Source organism: Chlamydomonas reinhardtii, chromosome 2 (genome assembly GCF_000002595.2).
Source record: "Chlamydomonas reinhardtii strain CC-503 cw92 mt+ chromosome 2, whole genome shotgun sequence".
NCBI classification, from domain to species: Eukaryota; Viridiplantae; Chlorophyta; class Chlorophyceae; order Chlamydomonadales; family Chlamydomonadaceae; genus Chlamydomonas; species Chlamydomonas reinhardtii.
Window position 1 is genome coordinate 8,192,284 of NC_057005.1, and position 21,477 is coordinate 8,213,760.

At 60.8% G+C, this 21,477-nt stretch overlaps 3 protein-coding genes across 3 annotated transcripts in view; all 3 read right to left on the reverse strand.

Annotated features, from left to right (window-relative positions):
• Nucleotides 1–3,942: 3,942 nt before the first annotated feature.
• On the reverse strand, nt 3,943–8,228 carry CHLRE_02g141166v5 (uncharacterized protein). Its single transcript, XM_043060073.1, has 3 exons — nt 7,123–8,228; nt 5,164–6,315; nt 3,943–5,024 (listed from the first exon to the last, which is right to left on the reverse strand). Exons 1-3 carry the CDS (start codon nt 7,607–7,609, stop codon nt 5,020–5,022), a joined length of 1,644 nt encoding a protein of 547 aa, XP_042927844.1. The 5' UTR covers nt 7,610–8,228; the 3' UTR covers nt 3,943–5,019.
• Nucleotides 8,229–8,282: 54 nt separating this feature from the next.
• Nucleotides 8,283–15,308, reverse strand: CHLRE_02g141186v5 (uncharacterized protein). Its single transcript, XM_043060074.1, has 8 exons — nt 14,539–15,308; nt 13,851–14,355; nt 13,512–13,727; nt 12,457–12,653; nt 12,054–12,279; nt 10,038–10,436; nt 9,066–9,209; nt 8,283–8,927 (listed from the first exon to the last, which is right to left on the reverse strand). The coding sequence occupies exons 1-8, from the start codon at nt 14,550–14,552 to the stop codon at nt 8,517–8,519; spliced, it is 2,112 nt and encodes a 703-aa protein (XP_042927845.1). The 5' UTR covers nt 14,553–15,308; the 3' UTR covers nt 8,283–8,516.
• Nucleotides 15,309–18,352: 3,044 nt separating this feature from the next.
• The window catches only part of CHLRE_02g141206v5 (uncharacterized protein), a 5,986-nt gene continuing 2,861 nt past the window's right edge, over nt 18,353–21,477 (reverse strand). The window contains exons 6-14 of the mRNA XM_043060075.1: nt 20,970–21,188; nt 20,741–20,824; nt 20,430–20,651; nt 20,212–20,302; nt 20,051–20,060; nt 19,705–19,821; nt 19,466–19,582; nt 19,206–19,343; nt 18,353–19,090 (exon numbers count right to left, since the gene is read on the reverse strand). Coding sequence (XP_042927846.1) covers nt 19,027–19,090; nt 19,206–19,343; nt 19,466–19,582; nt 19,705–19,821; nt 20,051–20,060; nt 20,212–20,302; nt 20,430–20,651; nt 20,741–20,824; nt 20,970–21,188 — 1,062 coding nt within the window. The 3' untranslated portion in view covers nt 18,353–19,026. The remainder of the gene's footprint in view (nt 19,091–19,205; nt 19,344–19,465; nt 19,583–19,704; nt 19,822–20,050; nt 20,061–20,211; nt 20,303–20,429; nt 20,652–20,740; nt 20,825–20,969; nt 21,189–21,477) is intronic.

The window sequence follows — 21,477 nt, forward strand, 5'->3', positions numbered from 1 at the left end:
TTGATTTTGTTGATGAGGTCGGATACGGTTTGGTTGGGCGGTGGCGGTCGGGGGCCTCGGGTGGGGGTTGGGGTTGTGGGTTCGCCCTCTGTCGGAGGACAGGGGTTGGGTTGTGGCGGGGTTGGCGCTCCCGTGGCGGCATTTCCGGGTGTGTGTAGGGTGTCGTTGTCTGCGATGGCCGCTCGGAGTTGCCGTAGTTCCTCGTGTGCCCGACGTATCTTCTTGCTAATCCGCCGGGGGGCGAAGGCGCCGGTCCGCGGCGGTTTCTTGGGGCACATATCCACGAGGATGTTCAGGCCGTCTTTGAGTATGTCGTGGAGTTGTCCTGCCAGTGCGTCGAGGTTCGGGGCTTGGACGGTGGGGACTCTTCTTAGTTGGGTGTCAAGCTCGGTGGCGTTGGTGGCTCCGGTAGTGTAGCGATCGAGGTGGTCTCGGATAGCGGTGGAGGCCGGTTGGAGAGCAGCAGCGAGGTTGGCTATGGGTGAGGCAAGTGTGTGTTCAATTTTTGTTCTTACAGCCTCCAGGGTGGAGGTGGAGATAGGTAGCACCACTTGTGGCCAGGGCCCCGTTGGGGGTTGTGTGGTACTGCCCGTGCGGTTGCCCGTGGGTGCAGTCCATAGGCGCATGGGAAAGGTGGGAAGGTGGATGTGGACTGAGGAATGGTCGAATAGCCCGCCACTGGGTTGGACTTTGAGTGTTGGCGTATTTCCGCCTGGCTCCGTTGCGGCAGCTACCAGGGCGTTCGACGTGTGCTGGCAGATGAGGATATCATCGATGCGGCTGATGGCTTTAGGGTGACCGTCACGTGTTTGGTAGTACGTCATACTGGTGGTGCCGTTCGGCTCGGTGATGCGTTGCAGCCGGTGGGATGAGACAAACCGTGCATGGTGTCTGTCAGCGTCATCAAGGGGCCCTGTCCGGTCTGCTGCGGTCAGTACGGCGTTGAAGTCGCCACCGATTAGGACGTGCTCGCCTGCGGCGGCCGCTGATTTCAATGTGGAGGTGCAGTAGGTGTATATGCGGCGGCGTGTGGGCATGTCTTCGGGGCAGTATACGCCTAGTATATGCAGGGGGATGCTGTGTGGTGTGCGGATAGTGCAGTGGGCCAGGTGGCCTAGGAGGTTGGGTGGGGTTGGGGGTATGTGGAGGTGTCCGCCTGAGTGGTACCGTGCAGAGACCGCCATGCATCAGTACGCCGGCTGATCGCCGTTTGTAGTGCTCGGTCCCTGGTTTGGTCGAGGTGATGGTGCGGTAGGCCAGGTTTTCGAGTCGGAGGCAGTCTTTGAGCCAGCGCGTGCGCGGGCCTGGCTTTGTTTCGGTCAGGATCACAATATCTGCGTCCCATTCCCGCAGGTGGCACATGGTGGACAGGAGATTGGTGCTCAGCCCGCGCACATTGTGTGTGACAACATGCAGCCAGCTGGCGGCGGGTTCAGCTGCCTGTTCCGTTACGGGCGGGGTTGCGGTGGGGTTGGTTGGCGGTGGGTCCGGGGGAGCGGTTGCAGTGTGGGTTGTGGGGCTGCCTGGTAATTCCTGGCGCGGGCGTTGTGTGGGGCGGGCCGCACTGGTGGGGGTGTCGGGTCGGTGTCGTGGGGCGGGTGATAGGCGGGTTAGCACGTGGAGCGTTGCGGTACCAACTGCGGAGGCATTGTTTGTGAGGACTTGGGCCCATGTTGGGCGGGGTTGTGGCGTGGGGACTGGGTCGTTGGCGGGCGGTGGGGCCTGGGGTTGTTGGTTTTCTGTTGTGGTATCCTGTTGGGTACGGTGTCTGGTGGGGCTGTGGGGGCTGATTTGGTCATTGCGGCGCAAGCGCCTTGTGGGGCGGGCTGCACTTGGGGGAGTGGGGGGGCGGCCGTGCTCATGTGTGGGTGCGTGCGTGTGTGGGGGCGGCTCCTGGGGGTCTTCTGGCGGTGTGGGTTGGGTGCCTTGGGGCTCGGCGTGTGTTTGGGATCGTGCCACTAAGTTGGCGAGGGTGGTTTGGGTCTGGGGGCGGGTCTGCGCTCTGTTGCTGGTCGTGGAGTTTTCCGGGTTGGGGTTTAGTGGTGCACGGTTCAAGGTGCGGGTCATTGTGGTGTTGAGGGTTAGTTGGACAGTCCCTTTCCTGGGTCTGGGTTGGGTGGTCGGCGTCGGGGGTGGTGGGGGTTCCGGGAGGCCCGGGATGGTGGGGTATGTTAGGGGGTCAGGGGGCGTGTCCGGGTGTAGGGGGTGGAGGCAGAAGAGATCCCCCTTGGTGGCAGCCCAGAGTTCCTGCGTCATAGGCTTGCGCCCAATGTGTGCCAGTGAGTCGACGAGGTACCAGGTGTCATTCTCTTTGCGGATGGCATACGCATGGCGCCCGTCGTGCACCATAAGACCAAGGCCCTTGGAACAGTCAGGGAGAAGGCTTACAATATGTTCTTGCGTGTGTCCCGGGGCTAGTGCTTTGGTGACTGTGCGCAGGAGTAGTCGTGCCCCTGTGTGGTCCACGGCTGGGGGGCGGTGTCGCAGGTAGTGGTTGATAGCGGCTTCATGGAAGAGTCCATGGTGTCGGAAGTGGTGACCCCATAGGGTGTGTAGGGCAGGCGTGTCGGCCATTGCAGTATGCGTGGCCTGGCAGAAGGCAAGCACATCTGTAGCCAGTAACCACGGTTTGCCCAGCATATTGTTTATGGCGTGTACAGTGCAGAAGTTGAGTTGTTGTTGCTCCCGGAAAAAGGTGTGTTGTATTTGTCTGGGCCATTGGATTCGCTCAGGTTTGCGCCCGGACTCAGTGGCAGCAGCCACTCGGTCGGGTGCCGGTGTGTGTTCAATTGGGTTGCCTCCTCTGAGGTGTATGGGAGGGGGTATCGGGCTGCCGAGTGTGTGTGACCAGGGGGTTGTAACATCAATCAGGTAGCGATAGGTGGCAAGGTTGGTTGTGAGAGCTAGGCATGCGGGCTGGGGGTGCACATGAGTTTGCGATAGGAGGTAGGTGAGCCCCACGACTCCGGTGTTAAGGGTTGGTGAACCCGGGATGCGGGTGAGGAGTTGCATTGCGAGTGGCGCAGCTGCGGGTGTTAGTTCGGGTGCTTCAGCCGTGGCTTGAATGTTCATAAGCAGGAGGAGAATGGTAAGCAGTGTACGCATGGTATAGGCCGGTTTAACAGCTACGGCGCGGCACGTGGCGTAAACAGGTAGGCCCAGCAGGATAAGCGGGGCACCGTGGGTTTTCCTGAGGGTGGCGTAGATGGCGGTGGTTGTGGTGAGGAGCGTGAGGGTGGTGCTAATGTGCTGGTGTGTGCTGATGAGGAGGAGGAGTGGTTGGGATAGCGTTAGGGTGGTGAGAAGGGTGAAGGTTAGGGTAGTTAGGTTGCCGGCTGATGGGTGGGAGAGCATGGTACGGGCAGACCAGGCCAGCCGTGCTACACTGGCTGCGACCAGGGTTAGGGCGGGTGGCCACAGGGTTATGCTTGCTGCAGTGCGCCAGCTGTGGGCGATCAGAGTGCCGGTGCATGTGGTCATGTAGGCGGCAGTGTGAGTGAGGAGGGTGCGCAAGGAGGCTATGGTGTGGCGAAGGAGGGCGCAGGATCCGTGGAAGGTGCCTACAGCTGTCCAGCATAACGCGCTGGTGATATGTGCTGATATGTAGGACACGGTGGCAATGAGGGGGTCAGTGTCGTTGTGCATCTGGAGCTGGACTATGGGGTACGGTCCCATATTTTGACACCACAGCTGGAGGGCGGGGCTGGCGGTGCGGGTATGGCACAGGAGCGCCGCGGGGGCGCGCGGGCCCCGGGCCGAGCGGCCGGGGCCGGGGTCGTGGGGCGTGTCATCCGGTGGTCTTTCAGCTGTGCTGTAGTGCTGTGAGGTCGGCAAACTTTGGTTCACAGCTGTATTGTAGGTGTTTTTGGTCGCATCTTTCACGGTGTTAGCAGGGTCTACATAGGCAGTGTGACTAGCTGATGCACCGCGGGTCGGGTGGCCTGTATCTGACAAGTAATCTACAAGCGACAAGTAATCTTACTGAGTTCCCCTCCACTCAGGCCCCACATTTCCGGCCGTTTAGTCATTTCCGGGGTCTGGCATGCCACAGCTTGCATATCGCTTGTATGGTTAGGGTGCGCTATCAGCCTGTTGAACCCAAGCTTCTGCGTCCTCAAAGCCTGATCAACTGATCTACCTCGGGCTGGGTTGGAGTTGCCCATAGCGTCGTTACTCTGCTCTTCTACCGACGCGAGCTGAGTGTGTTCACACCGTGCAGTAGTCACAGCCAACACTTTCTTGCAGCCATCATCTGTCTCAACCATCTCTTCAGTGGCTATCAGCTTGTAGAACCCGGGCTTCTGCGTCTTCACAGCCAAATCAATTGATCTACTCTGGGCTGGGTTGGAGTTGCCCATGGAATCATTACTCTGCTCGTCTGCCGACACGGGTTGCTTGTGGTCACACCGTGCAGTAGTCTCAACCGGCACTTCCCTGCAACCAACACCCGTCTCAACCATCTCTTCAGTGGCTATCAACATGTTAAATCCGGGCTTCTGCGTCTTTAAAGCCAAATCAGTTGATCTACCCTGGGCAGGGTTATAGTTGCCCATTGCAATAGTATTCTGCTCTTCTCCCGGCACGAGTTGTGTGTGGCCACACCGTGCAGTAGTCGCCGCCGACGCTTCATTGCAGCAGTCATCCATCTCAACCGTCTCTTCAGTGGTTGTCAGCCTGTTAAACCCAAGCTTCTGCGTCCTGAAAGCCAAATCAATTGATCTACCCTGGGCGGGATTAGGGTTGCCCGTCGCATCATTCCTGTGCTCTTCTATCGACACGAGTTGCGCGTGTTCACACCTTGCAGTAGTAACAGCCGTCACTTCAATGCAACAGTCATCTGTCTCAACCGTCTCTTCACTGGCACTAGCGTCTATTGCGATCGCCAGCAGGGTACATGCACGGCTACTGGTAGAGGCCCCCGTGACCTCCCATCTTGTCCCACAGTCTGGCCCGCATAGGTAGGTCCAGGGGGGGCGTGGCGCTGGTTGGTCGGCGTGGGTCGTGGGGTTCTTGGGTTGTTTAGTCTGCGGTGCGGGGTGTGGGTGGGTTGTTGAGGGGGGCTGTCAGTTCGGGGTCGGGCAGTTGTGTTTTGCGGGGCAGGGGGTTGGTAACATGGGTGCCATATCAAAGGTGGGTGTAAGGTCTGTCGAACTCGTAGCTCACCAGAGCCCTCCTCGTCCTCGTCGATGATGTTGGCCGGCGCCGCGGCGGGCTGGGTCAGGGCCATCTGGGGCATGGTGGCCATGCGGTAGCCCGCCACCAGCAGGTTGGGCTTCACCGCGTTGCGCTCCCGTGTGTTGTTGCCGGCCACCGTGGGCAGCTGGTTGCCGGTGAGGCAGAACTCCGCGACCTGCAGTAGGCGCTCCGGCGGGCGTGTGGAGCTGGCCACAGCGGCCATCAGGTAGGTGTGCGCCTCCGGGTGCTCATAGTTGGGGCCGTCCATGTTGGGGTAGCGGCCGCTGAGCCACTTGTCCTCGCGGCACAGGCCGCTGCGGGCCGGCAGGATCGCGTCCAGCTCCCACTTGTCCGCCGGCAGCGCCAGGGCGCGGGCGAACTTCAGGTGGTGGTTGGCCGGGTCGGCGAAGTCCCGGAATCTGCTGAGCCAGCGGTGGGGCCGTGCTGCTCCGAGGTGGGTCAGGTGCGACATGTTGTTGGCCGGTGCCACCGTCAGAGCCTCGACGACGTAGTAGCGCTCAGTCTCGGACTGCAGCAGGGCCAGCGGCTGCCATGCGCCGTTCGTCATCACGAAGGTGTAGTACTGCAGCTCGTTGTCCGGGATGGCGTTGAACGGCGAGGTGTTGCCCATGATGTCGGCGAGGCAGGCCCGGTTGGCCGTCGCCTCATCGAAGGGCTGGCCGTTGGTGTTGGCGTATTCCTCCGCCATCTCAAGCATCTTGCTGTCGATGGTGGTGTAGCGCTGCAGGAGTTGTTTGCCGATGTGTATGATCTCGTCTTGCGTGACGCGCGGCAGTGAGCCGTTCTGGCGGACAGTGCGGTAGAAGACGGTGGTCGACAGTTGCTCTAGGACGCCGGGCGCCCACTTGGTGGCCAGGGGCATGAACACGATGCAGAAGCTGGACCGCTGGGTGGGAATCTCGAAGAGCCACATGCCGCCCTCGCGCACGTAGTCGCGTTGCGCGGTGGTTTCATAGGCCACGCTGATGATGTTCTTGTGGTTGCTGGCACCGTGCGAGTTGGCGTAGTTCCGTTGGTCCTCGGTGAGCTCCTTCGTCTGTACCTTGCCGCCGAGGACAATGGAGATGGGTTCGCACAGCTTGCGGTCCAGGTCGCCCACGATGGTGTCGTTGGGCAGGTCTGGGGGCAGGGGTGGGAGCGGGCGGGGAGGGCAATGGGCAGGGAGTGGGTCAGCATCCGGGTGCTGTGGGGAGTTCCATGGGTTGCCTAGGGAGTATGGGGGTTTGGTGGCAATGAGTGTCGGTAGTTGCGCAGTGTGTGTCGCGTGTCCCGCGGCAGTGGGTTGGGCCGGTGGAGGGTAGGCCGGCATATTGTATTGGGAGTGGTCATGTGGGCATCCCCGTGCAGCGTTATCCTCACCTGGGGTGTTGGCGTGCGTGTGGTGTGGCCAGTTGAGGTGTTGTCCAGCGGGTGGGCCAGAGGCGGTGGTGCATGTTGGGGGGCAGGGGCATGGTGTGTTAGGGGGGTCATGTGTTGGGTGACTGACGTGGTGGATTGCAGGGCATGTCCGGTGCCAGCATACAGCCTCCGTGTGGCGGCAGTTGGGGTGCTAGGGCTGGCGGCAGGTTGCGGAAGTCTGAGCATGGTGTGGTTGTATTCGTCTGCAGTCCCGCGCATACCTGGGGCCGGTAGGTAGGGAACGTCGTTGGGGTACAGCGTGTGGAGAGGCCATCGTATAGCAGTGATGTTGTCGGTATGTGGTGCCGGCATCGGGGCGGTGCATGTGGGGGGGGGATAGGGGGGGTTGGAGCGGGGTGGGGTTGGGGTTGGGGTCAGTTGCTGGGTGTCGGGGGTGGTGACAGGCAGGCAGGCTGACAAGGCAGTGATGGGGCGGAGTAGAGGTACGGGCATGTGTGTGCTGCTTCCCGCTTCCAATTGGGGCCTTCTGGTCCTGTGTGTGAGCAAGCCTGTTGTCTTCGTGCGCACCTGGGCGGAGGTCGCTCATGAGGTGGTGTGACATGGCCTTCTTGAAGGCGTCAATCGCCTGGCCGGGCCCACGGAGGGCGGTCAGGCCCTCGTTCACGTCGCCGTAGAACAGCACCTCCACCAGGTCGTTGCAGTTGTTGGGGTTGGGGGCCTCATGGATTGGCGTGTTTGGCACCACGTTGATCACCTCGGTGGCCGGCACGCCCATGGTCACCGTGGCGCCCGAAGTGGTGTCGAGCAGTGCAAGTGGTCCCAGCCAAGTAGCTTTGTTGTGGTCCAGGTAGGCAATTGACGCCGGCGGTCCCACTAGCTCAAAGGAGTTTGAGCTGATGGGCATGCCGAGAGCGGAAAAAGTAGTCTCGCGGCCCCGGAATGTGGGCTTCAGCGTGATCTGGCCCAGGTCAACGTCAATGTTGGCTAGCTTGCTCTGAATGTGGTTGTTGAGGCCCTCCTTAGAGTAGATGGTGAGTTTCTTGTCTTTCACCATGACCGATTCTTGGTTGCGGCTGATCGAGCTGGAGCTGGCGATGCCTTTGAGAATGAGGCTGTCCTGGTTTTCCACGCCAGAGTATCCACCGGTGATCGCTGCGTGCGAGAAGCCCACCGCCGAGAGTGCGGTGGAGGCCGCCCTGATTTGTCCTAGTTCGTCGATTATCGGTTGAGTAGGGTCTTTGAAGGTGCGTGTGGCACTAACGAGCAGGTGTTGTGGAGGTACGCGAGCTGAGGCGACCCTGTGGCGAGTGCCGGGGCCGCGAGCATGTTCGCTAAAGCACCTAGGAGGCGCTGGGGTGCGGGAGAAGCCAATACGCATGGTTGTATTGCTGTATATAGGCAGGTGAATGATAAGTGAAGCGGAGTAGTTCTGCTTGAAGCGGGAGAGCGGGTCGGTCGCGGGTCCCATGCACGTTTCTGTGCGCTGTTGTTGGCTGCTGGTGTTGGGAGAGTAGGCAGTAGTGTGATGTTGTCCGTAGTATTTGGTGGGGTCGCATATGGCGCATGTTGGGTGCCAGACTGTTTCTGTGGGCTGGATATTGTTCTCGCTGGGCTGAGTTGGTCTCCCTTGTTCTCCATTAGTCTTAGGAGGACCTGCAAGTCTCAGAGAGGTGTTCGCGACGAAAGTCGCGGGGATGCAAAATGGCGCGTATTTTTGGGGTGGCATCCGGTGCATAGCCGTGGTCGCCACTTCCTCTGGACCCCCTGATGTCAGAGACGGCGTCCAAGATCGGGCCAAAAGGCCTGCGAGAGCTTGTAGCACTTCAGGGGTATGGAAGGGTCGGACCTCCTCCGGCCAGTGGCTCGTCCGGACGAGTACTCCCAAGATTAGCATCACATAGGTGATAAGAACCAGCATTGTGACCATTTTGGGGAAGGTCCCCGCGTTCGGCACGTCTCGCTCAAATGTTGAACTTGTCGGTGCTCTCGTAGTGTGGAGAGTCAATAGAGAGTTTTATATTTGGTACTTGCCGGCAGCACACACACCGCACGCCCGACATGAGGTTGGTCAGCAGCGAGTCGTGCATGAGCACCGCTGTGCTGTGCCGAAGTACGGGCTTCTCGCCAGCAGCCCGGTTGGCCGCCGACTTGTCCGCCCGCAGCGCTTCCATCGCCCGCTGCCGCAGATTGTTGGAGAACTGCAGCACTACCGACTTGTCCGGTAGGGACGCGATGGGGTCCGGTTTGGGCTCTGCGGGGTCCTCCCTCTCCCGCTGCTGCTGCTGGCGTAAAGTAGCAGCTGACGGGTAATTGGCGCGCAGCTGGCGCTGCACTGTCAGCAGCCATGCCCGCATACGGTTGCACCACTCCACCTGTATAAACAGAACACACATGTTAGGAGCAAGCAGGACGGCTCAGCAGTGTGAGGCGCAACTCCAGTACTACACAGTGCAATCAGGCGGGCAACTTCAGGGTTGTCGGGACACACGCGGCGGCAGTGCGGCACCCACCTCGCGTTCCCCGCCATCAGGCTGCTGGGCGGCGTCCCGGTCCCGCAGGAAGTTGACAGCACGTCCGATGCGCGTGAGCTCCGTAAACATGTGGCCCACCCCCCAGCGCCGCACCATGTAATCGACGAAGCGGATGACCAGCACCTACAAGCAGGGAGGACCGGGGCGACCCTTACTGGTTGGCACCTGGGTTGGGAACCATAAGCAACTGCAAACGGCACGGGCTAGAGCAACCTAAGTCACCACACACCACTTAACACCCACCGGATTGGAGAAGAGGCGCATTGAGCAGTATGGTACAGGCACGGCTTCCAATGTGTAGCAGAACCCGATGAATTTGCTAACGCAATTCTCTATGCCGCGGTAAGTGCCTGGAAGATCGGGAGCTCTGCCTTAAATGGCATTGCATCTGGCAACGTGCGCTTAAAGACTGCCAGGATGCCAATGCGCGGACGGCCCAAAGCTGCATGGGACCAATTAACCATAGGCAGCTTAGCTGGCAGCGGCCCCTCGGTAGGGTAAAACCACTTGCCCCGGGTAGCTGGCGGCAGCGGTGGCATGCCGGCCTGGTGTGTCGCCAGCTGCTGAAGCGGTGCTGGCTGGAACCGTGCTACTGCCGGTTGCTGCTGCGGCTGCGGCTGCTGTGGCGGCGGCGGTGGTGGCGGCGGTTGGTCCTGAGACTTGGGCTGCCGCCGCAACTGTGGCTGGCCGCGGCGAGGCTGAGGCAGTGGCGGTGATCGTGCCAGTGCTGCTGGAGGTGGAGGTGGTGGCGCCGGTGAGGGCAGTGGTGAACCATCATCAGCCTGCGCCACATCGATGTGGATGATCTCGGCTTGCCGCTGTGCTGCAGGTGGGATCTAGCAGCGCAGGCGGCGCCTCTGCCAAATTTGCGGATCTCCTTGCGTGCAAAGGGCGCCGAGGCTCAGCAGCGGCGGCGGCGGTTAGCTGCTGCATAGTCACGACTGGACTCGCCGCCAGGACGGCGGGCTTCGTGGCTGCAAGCGTCTGAAGGACGCCCGCAACCCCTTTCAAACTACTGAAGCCCGCCAGAGCCCGTGAAATGGCAAAGCAGCTAGCCAGCTTGGCACGCACAGCATTTGCCTTGACTGCCCCGAGGCCCTTGAGCCTGCCCAGCAACATGGGGTCGGTGACGGTCAGCTGCAGCACCTTGGGCAGCAGCGCCAGGCGCCGGGCCAGAGTCTTGTCGCTGATGGCCACGCCGTGCTCTTGCAGGCGCTGAGCCACTTGCGTCAGGATGAGCATGTTGCGCGGAACAGTCTTGGCCTCATCTCGGACAATGGTGATCTTGATGTGGCTGTCGAGCGGCGCCGGCGCATCCACCTCCTGGTTGCATGCGGCCCACCGAGGAACCTGCCAAAGATGGATGGATTTGCACACTGAGCACGCAATGAAGAGGGAGCAAGACCAACACCTGAGCCCACATGGCCGACCCGCGCCCGCTCACCCACACACACCCATGCCCCCCCCCCCCACCACCACCACACACACACACACACACACACACACACACACACACACACACACACACACACACACACACACACACACACACACACACACATACACACACACACACACACACACGAAGGAACCCGGGCCACACCTAGCCACAATGTAACCCCAAATGCAGCTGGACATGTCCCAACGCCCTACTCCTCGTTCGACAGGCCCCAAGCCGCAACCAGCCCCAGCCCCCGCCGCAGCCTGACCACAACCCCACCTCAAGTCCCTTCTCATCCTTCCACCACCTGCCCTGGCCTCCACGCCTTGTGCCCCTGCCCCCTCAAGCCGCGTGTTCATCTCGCTGCCTCACCGTCACATGCGCCTTGGGGCGAGGGCGGTGGGGTCCTCCGGGAGCATGGACACGAACACCAGCGTCCCTCGAGAGGGAGCGCTTTCGTTTCATCTGGCCTCCCTTCTTCATAGTCTGTGGGACGCGGCGTGGCACGGTTGGGTTGGTGTTGCATGTCAGATGAGTACAAGCAATACTGGTGCCGTGCTTCACGGGTCTAAATGCAAGGCGGGGAAGATAGCTGGGCAGGGAGTCGGTGTGTAAACGAACGTGTTGCGCTCCGAGCACAAAGTGCCGCAGCCTGGGCCGCGGCCTTCCGCGTCCCGGACTCACCAGGTTTGGACACCACACCAGAGGACGGTGGCGGGGGTTACTGGCCCACAGACTGACACAAGCCTTGCATAAACGGCAGGAAAGTCTCACAGTTTTAGAGGCAAGGCCAGAGTTGTGACTTTTCAACGGCCTTTGACCTTTTGTAGGCGGGGCCTCTGACCACAGCGCGTCGTATTCTAAGGAAGCACGAGCAGTAAGTCATCTAAGCATCATCAACAGGGCGTGAGGGCGCGCGGGTGTTCGGCCGGCGGAACCGGCATGATGTGCATGGGGCGCTCCACTTCAATTCCCGATTCCCGTTGACCTTCTGGCTTGCCAGTAATATCTATTTTGATTTATATTACAGTACATTATGCCCTATAGATGTACCTGCGCGCCGCTTCTGCATTATCAGAGAACCTCCGCCCGTTGTGCTGCTTTTGAGCTCTCTGGCAAGCGCCTAGCTTGCCCACGCTCCATACTGAACGAACGTTTGTCTCTGGGCAGCTGGGGCTTGATGCTGGAGCTGGAGAACTGGGGCGAGGTTTGAACGGAGCTAGCGATTCAGTAAGGAGGCTCTAGTCCTCAAGCTTGCTTAGTCCGAGGGGCAGGCTCTTGATAGTTGCCTGCTCTAGGCAGGGCAGGGCATCTCTGGAACGGCAGCTATGTTTTCAGCAACGAATTTCACATGATCGCAGCGCTCCATGCCCCTTGCAGCACGTCCCTGCCATTCCGTGTCAACCTCCACCTTTCCTCCACGCCTGAACACCCCAACCCCAGACCTCGCAGCGGTCTGCATCTCCCGCGACGGCCTGCATCCTCCACGCCTGCTTCCCATCCCCCCACGCGCCGCCGCCCCTCACCTCTGCGGCCTCTCGAAGCCCTGTCCTGCAGCAGCGCTCGTCGGCGGGGCCGTGGGGCTGGGGCGTGTGCAGCGCCAGAGCCGCAGGTGATGGGGTGCGCAGGTGCAGGTGTGCGGAGGGCGGGAAGGCGCCGGCCGCCAGTGACACTGGATACGCCAGTGCGTCAGCGGCGCAGGCGAACCTAGTGGCAGGTACGGGCGGCGCGGGCCGAGGAGGTGCTCCGGGCCTTCACAAGGAGGGAGGGAGGGAGGGAGGGAGGGAGGGAGGGAGGGAGGGAGGGAGGGAGGGAGGGAGGGAGGGAGGGAGGGAGGGAGGGAGGGAGGGAGGGAGGGAGGGAGGGAGGGGGTGGTTGGACGTAAGTGGATGCTGAATCACATGCAGGGAGTCACGTGACATAACCTACCGCAGCTTTCCGACCATGGGGACCCGCAGCCCTCCGATCTGCCGCACGCCGTTCTGGTAGGGGTCGGCGCCCGACGACCGGGAGACCAGAGCCTCCCCCTCCAGCACCCGCAGCGTCAGCGTGTCCTTGTCTTGTGCGTTGGTCGCGTCGAAGGTGCCGGAGGCCGCCAGGCTGGCCCCCGCCTTGACGAGGACCGCCTGCGAAGGCAGCGGCAAATGCTGTGTGAATGCATTGGCGCCGACGTCACACTCAATGCATTCGAGCTGTTGTCGGGTTATATGCAATGAAGAAAGGCTGACTCTAGAACCATTTGTCGCACATGGTAGAACCATTTGTCGCATCCCGGTATCGTCAGGCCTGGATGCATTCAGGGGGACGTTCGACGGGAATGCATGCAGACTGACATCCCACCCGGATGCACTCGGAGTATGCAATCGTGGATGCATGCGCGATCGACAACACCAAACCCAACAAAACGCACCATGGACATGTAGAGTATCTTCCCCATTTTGTCGGTGTGGGTGAAAAAATAATAATAATAATCCCAACGCTGGCCCATAGGGCCTAGCATGTATTAACGGGGCAACGCCTTCGCTGATCATCTCTCAACCCAGTTCGAGAGAAGGCGGGAAGTCACCACGACCACCTTATCATTTGCCGGTCCTGCCCACCGGTGGGAGCGGGGTGGATTAAGCCCCTGGTGTCCTATCCATGTTCAGCTCGGATGATCTACCCTCACGGCTTTCGGTACCTGAGATCGGGGGATCAGGTAATGCCGACTGTCGGGCAACATCTCAACTGAAACTCTGGATCGCTCCAGAGTCCGGCCCCTTCGCCGGCACTTCACGACCGCTCTCTTATCTGACGTTAGCCACGGATGACAAGGACACGACTGAAGAGCCGTGCGGTCCCTGCGGAGCGCCTGTGCGTGATTTGAATACGCACGGAGGTTTCCCCTGTACCGAATTTGGGGAGGATCGAACTCGGGTCTGAACCGACGTTACACACCAACTTATCGCTAAGCAACCTCTGCCGTGGTCGATGGTGTGGGTGACCTCGATGCCGATGTTGTGCGGCACCACGCCGCCCATCCCCGTGGACACGACCTCCAGCCCCCGGACCACCGAGCTGGCTGCGGCCATCGCCGCCCCAGCAGCAATCGCCTGGTGCGGCTGCGGGGGGACGGTGGGCTGGCGGCCCAGCAGGGTGTGGATGGCCGGGGCGAGGGGGAAGAGGTTGGCGCCGCCACCGGCGAGAACCACACTGGACACCTGCATGAGGCACACGCATCGTGACGTGTGGCGGCTGTCAGGCGTACGAGGGTGTGTCAGAGCCGCATGTCAGGCGCGTCCCTCCGAATGCATTTGCATGCGTGCCCTCTCCGCTGTGCCCACCTTCTTCTGGAACTTCGGCAAGGTGCTAGACCAGTCAGAGCCAGCCGGCGCGAAGCCGGCGGACTCCATCATCTCGGTTACCGACAGCTTCGTCTTCTCCACGAAGGCTTCGATCAACGACTTCCATGGCCCCGCCGCCACCTGAGCGCGGCTGATGACGGTCAGAGGGGTGATCGTGTCGCGCGGCGGGGCGGCGCTCCCCATGCTGGAGTTCAGGAACGCCTCGTCCACCACCACCTCCTCCGCCTCCGACAGGTGGACCTGGACAGCCTCCGCCAGCCGCGTCAGCGCCACCGGGTCCACTGCGTGCGTATCCGACCAGATCCCCCGCGAGCGAATGTAAGCGGCCAGCGCCGTTGTGAACTGACAGCCGCCGAAGTCGGGGTCCCCGCCATTGGCGGCGGTTGTGATGGTGGCGCCGTCGTCCACGCCGACCTGCTTGATGAGAGCAATGTCGAACGTGCCGCCACCGAGGTCCAGGACCAGGACCCACTTGTTCTCCTCACTGCACGGGCAGGGTTTACACATGTTAAAGGCGCATGGGGTCAGGCTCGCTGTGGACCCCCGTTTCGACCAGGGCGGGGGGGTGGCGCCAGTGATCTGGTCGCCCCACCGTTGCCTCGCTACCCCAATGCACCCACCGTCGATGGCCCGGCCCTCACCCCGGAGCGTCCCTGCGCATACTCACACCATCGCGCGCATCGCCGCGGCCTGTGGCTCGAAGAACTTCATGTCACACTTGAGCCCAGCCACCGCCGCCGCATCGTGGACGATCTGCGGGTGATCGGACGGGCAATAAAAGTGTTCGTGCGTCGGCGCAAATGCACTCTAAATGCGTCGGACGGTCATTGCAATCGTCTGGCGTCGGCATAAATGCATTCAGACTGCACACCGAATGCATACACAAATGATGGTTTGAATGCATGCATCACCGGATCGCTAACTCAGTTAGCGATTTGACTCGTCCTTACGGCAGAAGGACCCGGGTACGAATCCGGATAAAAGCCCAATTATGCAAAAGGCGAAAGATTGGTGCGAAACCGATTGGTGATCCCACGAACGATAGGTAATTGTCCTTAGTGGCAATTGCGGGCCTATGCCCGCTGCAACCTAGAAAGGTCGTGGTGCAGAAGTCCGATTTAGTGGTGAGGTCCAAGGTTCAAGACAAGGCTCAAGATCCAAGGCTCGAGGAGGAGCGCCATGGCTCCTCGGTTTGCACGAACTGGCAGTGCTCCACTACTATAACGCGGCGTTTCCCTAGCTCGATATGCTAGGTGTGCAGGCTCGGATGTAGTGGACTTTGAAGAGCGGCCTAGGACTTGGAGGTTGTAGTTTCGGAGGTTGTGACTCTTTCGTGGTGAGGCGTCAGCGTGAGGGGGGCGGGCCCTCTCGCCCTAGTCACCTTGCCCCGTTAATCCATGCCAGGCCCTATGGGCCGGCGTTGTAATTATTATTATTATTATGTTTGAATGCATGCGACGGGACATGCAGGGGTGCGGGGTGGCCAACTCGGCCCATGTGATCGGCAACGGCCGGCAACCGCCCCCAATCCCCAGTTGCGACCAGGCCCCGGCCCGATTTCTTTGCATAGACCAATAAGGGGCACCTCATAGAGGACCCCTGGCGCGCCAGGCGACTACATGACGGTGGTCGAAAACATGCTTGCCGACGCAAATCGGAACCTCGGCTTGGAGGCAGGGAAAGCTGCGCGATAGCAACCTATGGACCTGTCATGTATTAGAGTTCTGAAGCAGCTTTGTTTCAGGACTTCGGGGGCCTACTACAAGCAGGGAGGGGCTTCCATGCGACCGGCGAGGTGCAATGTCGAGCCGGAGTTCAAAAGCAAGACTGCGCAATAGCAGGCGCCAGCGCTGCTTTGATACTTGACATGTAACAACCAATTTGGGCGCATAAAACAAGTGGGGCCGGTTCAGGACGGCCTTGCCGGATGTCGCCAACTTCGCGCCCCCCGCTGTGTCAAGCCGCTGGGTACTTTGTCCCTCGTACTCCCCGCGACCGGCACTAAGCCATCCCCGCCCACCCGGTTGATGCGCCTGGAGCTTGCTGGTTACATGCTGGATTCACAGTGCTGGCTTGCTAAATTGAGCACCCAAACACATGTGCCAAACCAGGTCCCTTGCTACCGCACCCCCGCGCACCCAGGCACCCCTGCCACTCCATGCTCCTAGTCCTTTTCACTCGTTGCAGGCGGATGAAATGCTCCATGCGCCCTTTGCATGCATCCACGCATACCGTACATACACAGCTCTAACACACTTCCCAGTTCCCATGCGTCTGTATGGCTTGCCCTGTGACCTCTCCTTCCCCTCCAGCGCCTCCCCCACCTCGAACGTGGCATACCCTTAACCCACCTCGAACGTGGCATACCACTCCTCAGACCATATCGTACGTCATTTGCACTAGGTTACTACTGCAGTTAAAAAGGGGCACTTTAACTAGAATCCAGGGCGCAATCAGTGCTACATGTACATACATGGTCAGGCCCCTAAGGCCGACACAGCCCACATCACCAGTTCACGGTTGCATTCCAGATGTACAGAGGGGCCACTAGTATGCCGTGTGTTGAAATGGCAGCAGACATGTTCAGCTGCGTAAACAAACCACATCGAAAATACGTGTGCGCCACTGCCATAAAGTGTGTGTGCGGCAATCCCTGCGTGTCATGCATTCGCTGCACTTGTTTATTCATGCCAGGCCCAACCATGTACTAGTCGACATCATATCGCGTACAGCGCACTACTATGTTACTTAATCGTGGTGTGTGTGCGCATACTACAATGCTGCTCCTGCGTCACATCCCGCGTCACACAAACAAATGCATGTAAAAGGTCCCAGCCTGCAGCCATCATGAATGCATGAAAGTAATGTAATACCGCCCGCCCGCACCGCCCGCACCTATTACCGACGTGCTGCCAGCCGCCAGGGGCTATGCCCTTGGCTGTGCCGCCTCGGTGAGGGCCGCAGAGCACGCATGGCAGAACCACTCCTCCTCCAGCGGCTTCAGGTGCTGCTCGTCATGGAAGCGGCCATGCAGGTGGACTGGCTGGGGGTTTCTGCCGTTTGCCACGTAAGAACAACAATCGCCGGTTCCATGGCAGTAGTCGAGGCGCATGCCGCATGCCGCCCGGTCCGTCGACTTGATGTACGCACGCACAGAACGCACCAGCCCTTCTCGACGCCCACTGCAGCGAACACCTGTATGCACAACAGAGAACCATTTACATTTGCCTCAGATAACAGCAAGTAATGGTTGCCCACGTCTAGGAATGTGGGTCGATGACATGCAATCGGCACGCCACCACCAGACCGGGCGTCGTTAACCACAGGGAACTAGCCCTATGCTCATATGATAACAAAATATAATGTGGGTACGGCTGTATGTAGAGGTTATAGCACGGGGGGTGGGGCAATACGGGATATACTGGGGCGGGGCGGAGGGAGGGGAGGGTGAGGGCCACCTCACCTCGGCGCCCCCCCGAGGGCCGGTCCCCGAGGGCCGGAGGCCCGAGGGGACGGCCCGAGGGGGGCGCGCCGAAGTGAGGTTGGCCCGAACCCGACCCGACATTGCCCCGCCTGAGCATGCCCCCGAGTGGTGTAACCTCTACATATACCCCGGGAAAGGCGCCGAGGGCCTGCTAGTAGAATATATTCATTGTTGAACGTCGCACGCAACAACGCGCATACGGTACGCAAAATGCTACGCAACATCCATGTGCGGATGAGTTTGTCTGCGCGTTGCGGGCCTCTAAATGCGTGTGGTGTTACGTATACAGGGACCTTGTAGCATTCCAAGTCAGAATCAATCGCCAGTGCTCTTCAGCCGTCCGCATGGGCGACTGAATCCAATTGGCCTGTGCTATCGGTTGCGGCGGCAGCCTTGATTTTCTATTATTCTATAATACAGGTTCATTACATACACGCATAGATACTGTAGCTGCTTGCTATAGACGTTGCGTCTTCGCTACAAAGTTCTTTGGCATGGTTTGGCTGCCGTCACGCCGCGCGCTGCTTATCGTCGCATCTAGATCGCTTCGGGAACCAAGCATCATGGAGCTACGACCGCTGCCGCGTAAGTAGAGGTCGGGGGTAATTCATGATGGCCTGCAACGGTGGGGCTGCGCTCTGCTGTGCGTCAAAATCTGCCAGGAACGTTTGCCAGGAGGTGTCTCAATTCAGTCTGGCAGCTCCGCCATAGATTTTGGCTGCAACGGCCCCGCCATGGTGACAGGGAGAGGTATAGTATGGCCGCATATGGGGGATCTGTGCATGTTGACCATTCTATAAAAAAACCCATACTCTGGGCCCATGGCATGCTGCGGTCACGCAGGAGGGTGGTAAGGCGGCAGCACTGGTAGCAAATGATAGCTAGTGTGTGACACCAAACACTTGGTTTGGACACTAGCATATGCAGCAGATACAGCAGGGGCACACATGCCCTGAACCATTTGATCCCAGCGAAATTTGAGGCGTGGAAACACGCCGGTTTAATAGTAGGCAAGGCAGGTGTCCCCACCCTTGAATTGGCATGCACGCGGGCATAACACGTGCTTCTAAGCGCGCTGACACGCGGTTTGAATTGTATCCTGCATTGCTAATGCGCTGCACGAAGTATTTTATGGATTGTAGATGCCCCCACGCTGGCTACAGCGCCCTGAGCGCGACACCCCGACCCGAGCACGCGCGAGCATGCTCGCGGCCCAAACTGTGGGCCATGGCGCTGCTCGCTGCCATTTAGCCCGGCCGAAGCGCTGAAGTATCCTATGCAATACAACAAGAGTTAAGAGTGCTTGTACGCTGACTATGGCGCCCTGAGAGCGACACCCGGACGCGAGCACGCGCGAGCATGCTCGCAGCTCGTAGTATGCCGCGCCAGTCACGGAAGAGCAGCTAGATGCGCATCCTAGTGGCAGCACATAAAGCCCAGCAAGAGACCCTGGCATTGTTCTGGGGCTCCAGCCTTGGGGCTGGTCGCCGATGAGCCTGAGCCATTTTGCAAGGAGCTGCTGGCTCTTCCCTGTTGACCAGCAGGAGTAGTCTGCTTTTGTATGTCATCATCATTGCGATGGCCAATAAAAGCGGTGCCGCTTCAGGCTGGGACTACCCAGCCCATGCCGCAGCTGTGCACTGGGCGCTGCGGCTGCTCCGGCATCTGCGGCTAGGGCCGCTGTGCTAGGAATCCCAAATCCGCGGTCTGCACCGCTAGCACTGGCGGCAGGAGTCTGGAGTGGGCACACAAATGGGGATTGGTTTGTAAATAAACGTGCGCGACACAAAGTACACGGCGCTAATTACCTCCTCCTTGCTCTGAGGCACGTCACTGCAGCCCTGACTCACCTGCAAGCCCCCAGCGTCCTCAGCCTCGCCCGCAGCAATGCCAGCGCCCGCCGCCGCGTCGGCACCTCCTGCGGCGCCAGGGGACTGCCTACCGGCTGTGGCAGCGCGTCGGCGTCTCTGCACCTTACCGAGAGGCGCCTGCGGCCATGGCACGCGGAAAGGGGACGTTAGGCATCGGCCGGAATACCGCGCCATAGAACGCAGAGGGAGGTGAACTACTCCCATTTGCTCTGAGGCACGTCACTGCAGCCCTAACTCACCTGCAAGCCCCCAGTGTCCGCAGCACCTGCCACCGCGTCGGCACCTCCTGCGGCGCCAGGGGACTGCCCACCGGCTGTGGCAGCGCGTCGGCGTCTCTGCACCTTACCGGGAGGCGCCTGCGGCCATGGCACGCGGAAAGGGGACGTTGGGCATCGGCCGGAATACCGCGCCATAGAACGCAGAGGGAGGTGAACTACTCCCATTTGCTCTGAGGCACGTCACTGCAGTCCTGACTCACCTGCAAGCCCCCAGTGTCCGCAGCGCCTGCCACCGCGTCGGCAACTCCTGCGGCGCCAGGGGACTGCCCACCGGCTGTGGCAGCGCGTCGGCGTCTGTGCACCTTACCGGGAGGCGCCTGCGGCCATGGCACGCGGAAAGGGGACGTTAGGCATCGGCCGGAATACCGCGCCATAGAACGCAGAGGGAGGTGAACTACTCCCATTTGCTCTGAGGCACGTCACTGCAGCCCTGACTCCCCTGCAAGCCCCCAGCGTCCGCAGCGCCTGCCACCGCGTCGGCACCTCCTGCGGCGCCAGGGGACTGCCCACCGGCTGTGGCAGCGCGTCGGCGTCTCTGCACCTTACCGGGAGGCGCCTGCGGCCATGGCACGCGGAAAGGGGACGTTAGGCATCGGCCGGAATACCGCGCCATAGAACGCAGAGGGAGGTGAACTACTCCCATTTGCTCTGAGGCACGTCACTGCAGCCCTGACTCCCCTGCAAGCCCCCAGCGTCCGCAGCCTCGCCCGCAGCAATGCCAGCGCCCGCCGCCGGTTCACCAGTTGCACTGGCCGGATCGTGGTCGGCCTCCTCGTCACCGTCCTCGTCTTCTCCTGCCTGCAGAAGGCATGCATCGTTGAAGGTCACTGTGGACGTAGGTCTCTAGATAAGATACCGGTATCCCATGAGGTAATCACACCTCGCCACGCTCGGCTTTTGCACACTCCCTGAGTGCGTGCCCTACCACGTGGCCGGGAGCCTTAAACAGCCCCCGCATAGTCTTGAGGATGTCCGACTTCTGCTCCCAGCACTTGGCCTCTGAAGCTTCCGACGGCAGCACGTCGTACACGAGCCGCTTGAGGAATGAGTTGGCGCCGATGTACTCAACAAGCTCGCAGCACGCGTCCTGGCATTTAGTCTTGTTCCAGGTTGAGGGGTTGCACTTGAGAAGGATGCCCACGTTAGCCTGCGATTGGTGTCGGTATTGTCATCAGGCGCGGCGTCCCTGGGGTTATGTATACAGACATACATGCACTTGACACCATGCATTCTCACCGGTGGCAACGCTGTGCCGTCTCCGTCTGGCCCAGCCTGAACTCCACCACCCCCGCTGCCATCCCTGACAGCCGCTGCTGCTGCCTGTGCAGGACCACCAAAGGCGTTGGGTCGGGGCGGCATGCATCCAGCGTGCAAGGCCGGCGGGCGATTGGAGGACGCATGGGAAACCATACAAGCACATACGCACTGCTGCCTAAGGGCGACGCAGCAATCCTTCCACACCCACCTGCTGCACGCCACCTCCGGTCCCACCAGCGTCGGCGCCGTCTACGCCCGCTGCAGCTGCTGCCGAGGCGGCGCTAGGCCCCGCGCCGCCGCCGCCTCCTGTGGACGCGCCAGGTGCGGTGGTGGCGGCCGTAGGGGCTGTGGTGCCGCCGTCGGCAGGGGCGCCGGCGGTCCCCGCAGCGTGTTGCGGACCAGGAGGTGCGGGCGCCGCTGCGGGCGCCTGCGTAGGTGAAGCCAAGACGAAAAGCGTGTGAGCGAGGGCAGGGGCTAGCAGGCCAGTGGAGGGAGCACGCTTCCAGCCAGGACAGGGGTCGTAACAGCACAAGCACAAGCGCGCTGACGGTGATCCATCAAGGTCCATCACATCAATTACCGGCGCCCGATGGCTGGAGCGGCGTTCCCAAAAGGCCACCAGCTGCGTCACTTGCCCACCCGCTGCGCCAGTCTTCCCTCCAGCAGTGGCCGCGCTGCTGGGCTCGGCAGCGCTGCTGGGCCCGGCAGCGCTGCCG

What these genes read in the sequence shown, in the direction of transcription:
- CHLRE_02g141166v5 (XM_043060073.1), bottom strand. Translation starts at nt 7,609, where the DNA reads ATGGTGAAAGACAAGAAACTCACCATCTACTCTAAGGAGGGCCTCAAC. An exon ending in CATGAGCGACCTCCGCCCAG is followed by an intron (nt 6,316 to 7,122) that starts GTGCGCACGAAG and finishes CCCTGCCCCCAG; the next exon opens with ACCTGCCCAACGACACCATC.
- CHLRE_02g141186v5 (XM_043060074.1), bottom strand. An exon ending in CCCATGGTCGGAAAGCTGCG is followed by an intron (nt 12,280 to 12,456) that starts GTAGGTTATGTC and finishes CTCCTTGTGAAG; the next exon opens with GCCCGGAGCACCTCCTCGGC. An exon ending in CGAAGCCCGCCGTCCTGGCG is followed by an intron (nt 9,210 to 10,037) that starts GCGAGTCCAGTC and finishes CCCTGCTTGTAG; the next exon opens with GTGCTGGTCATCCGCTTCGT.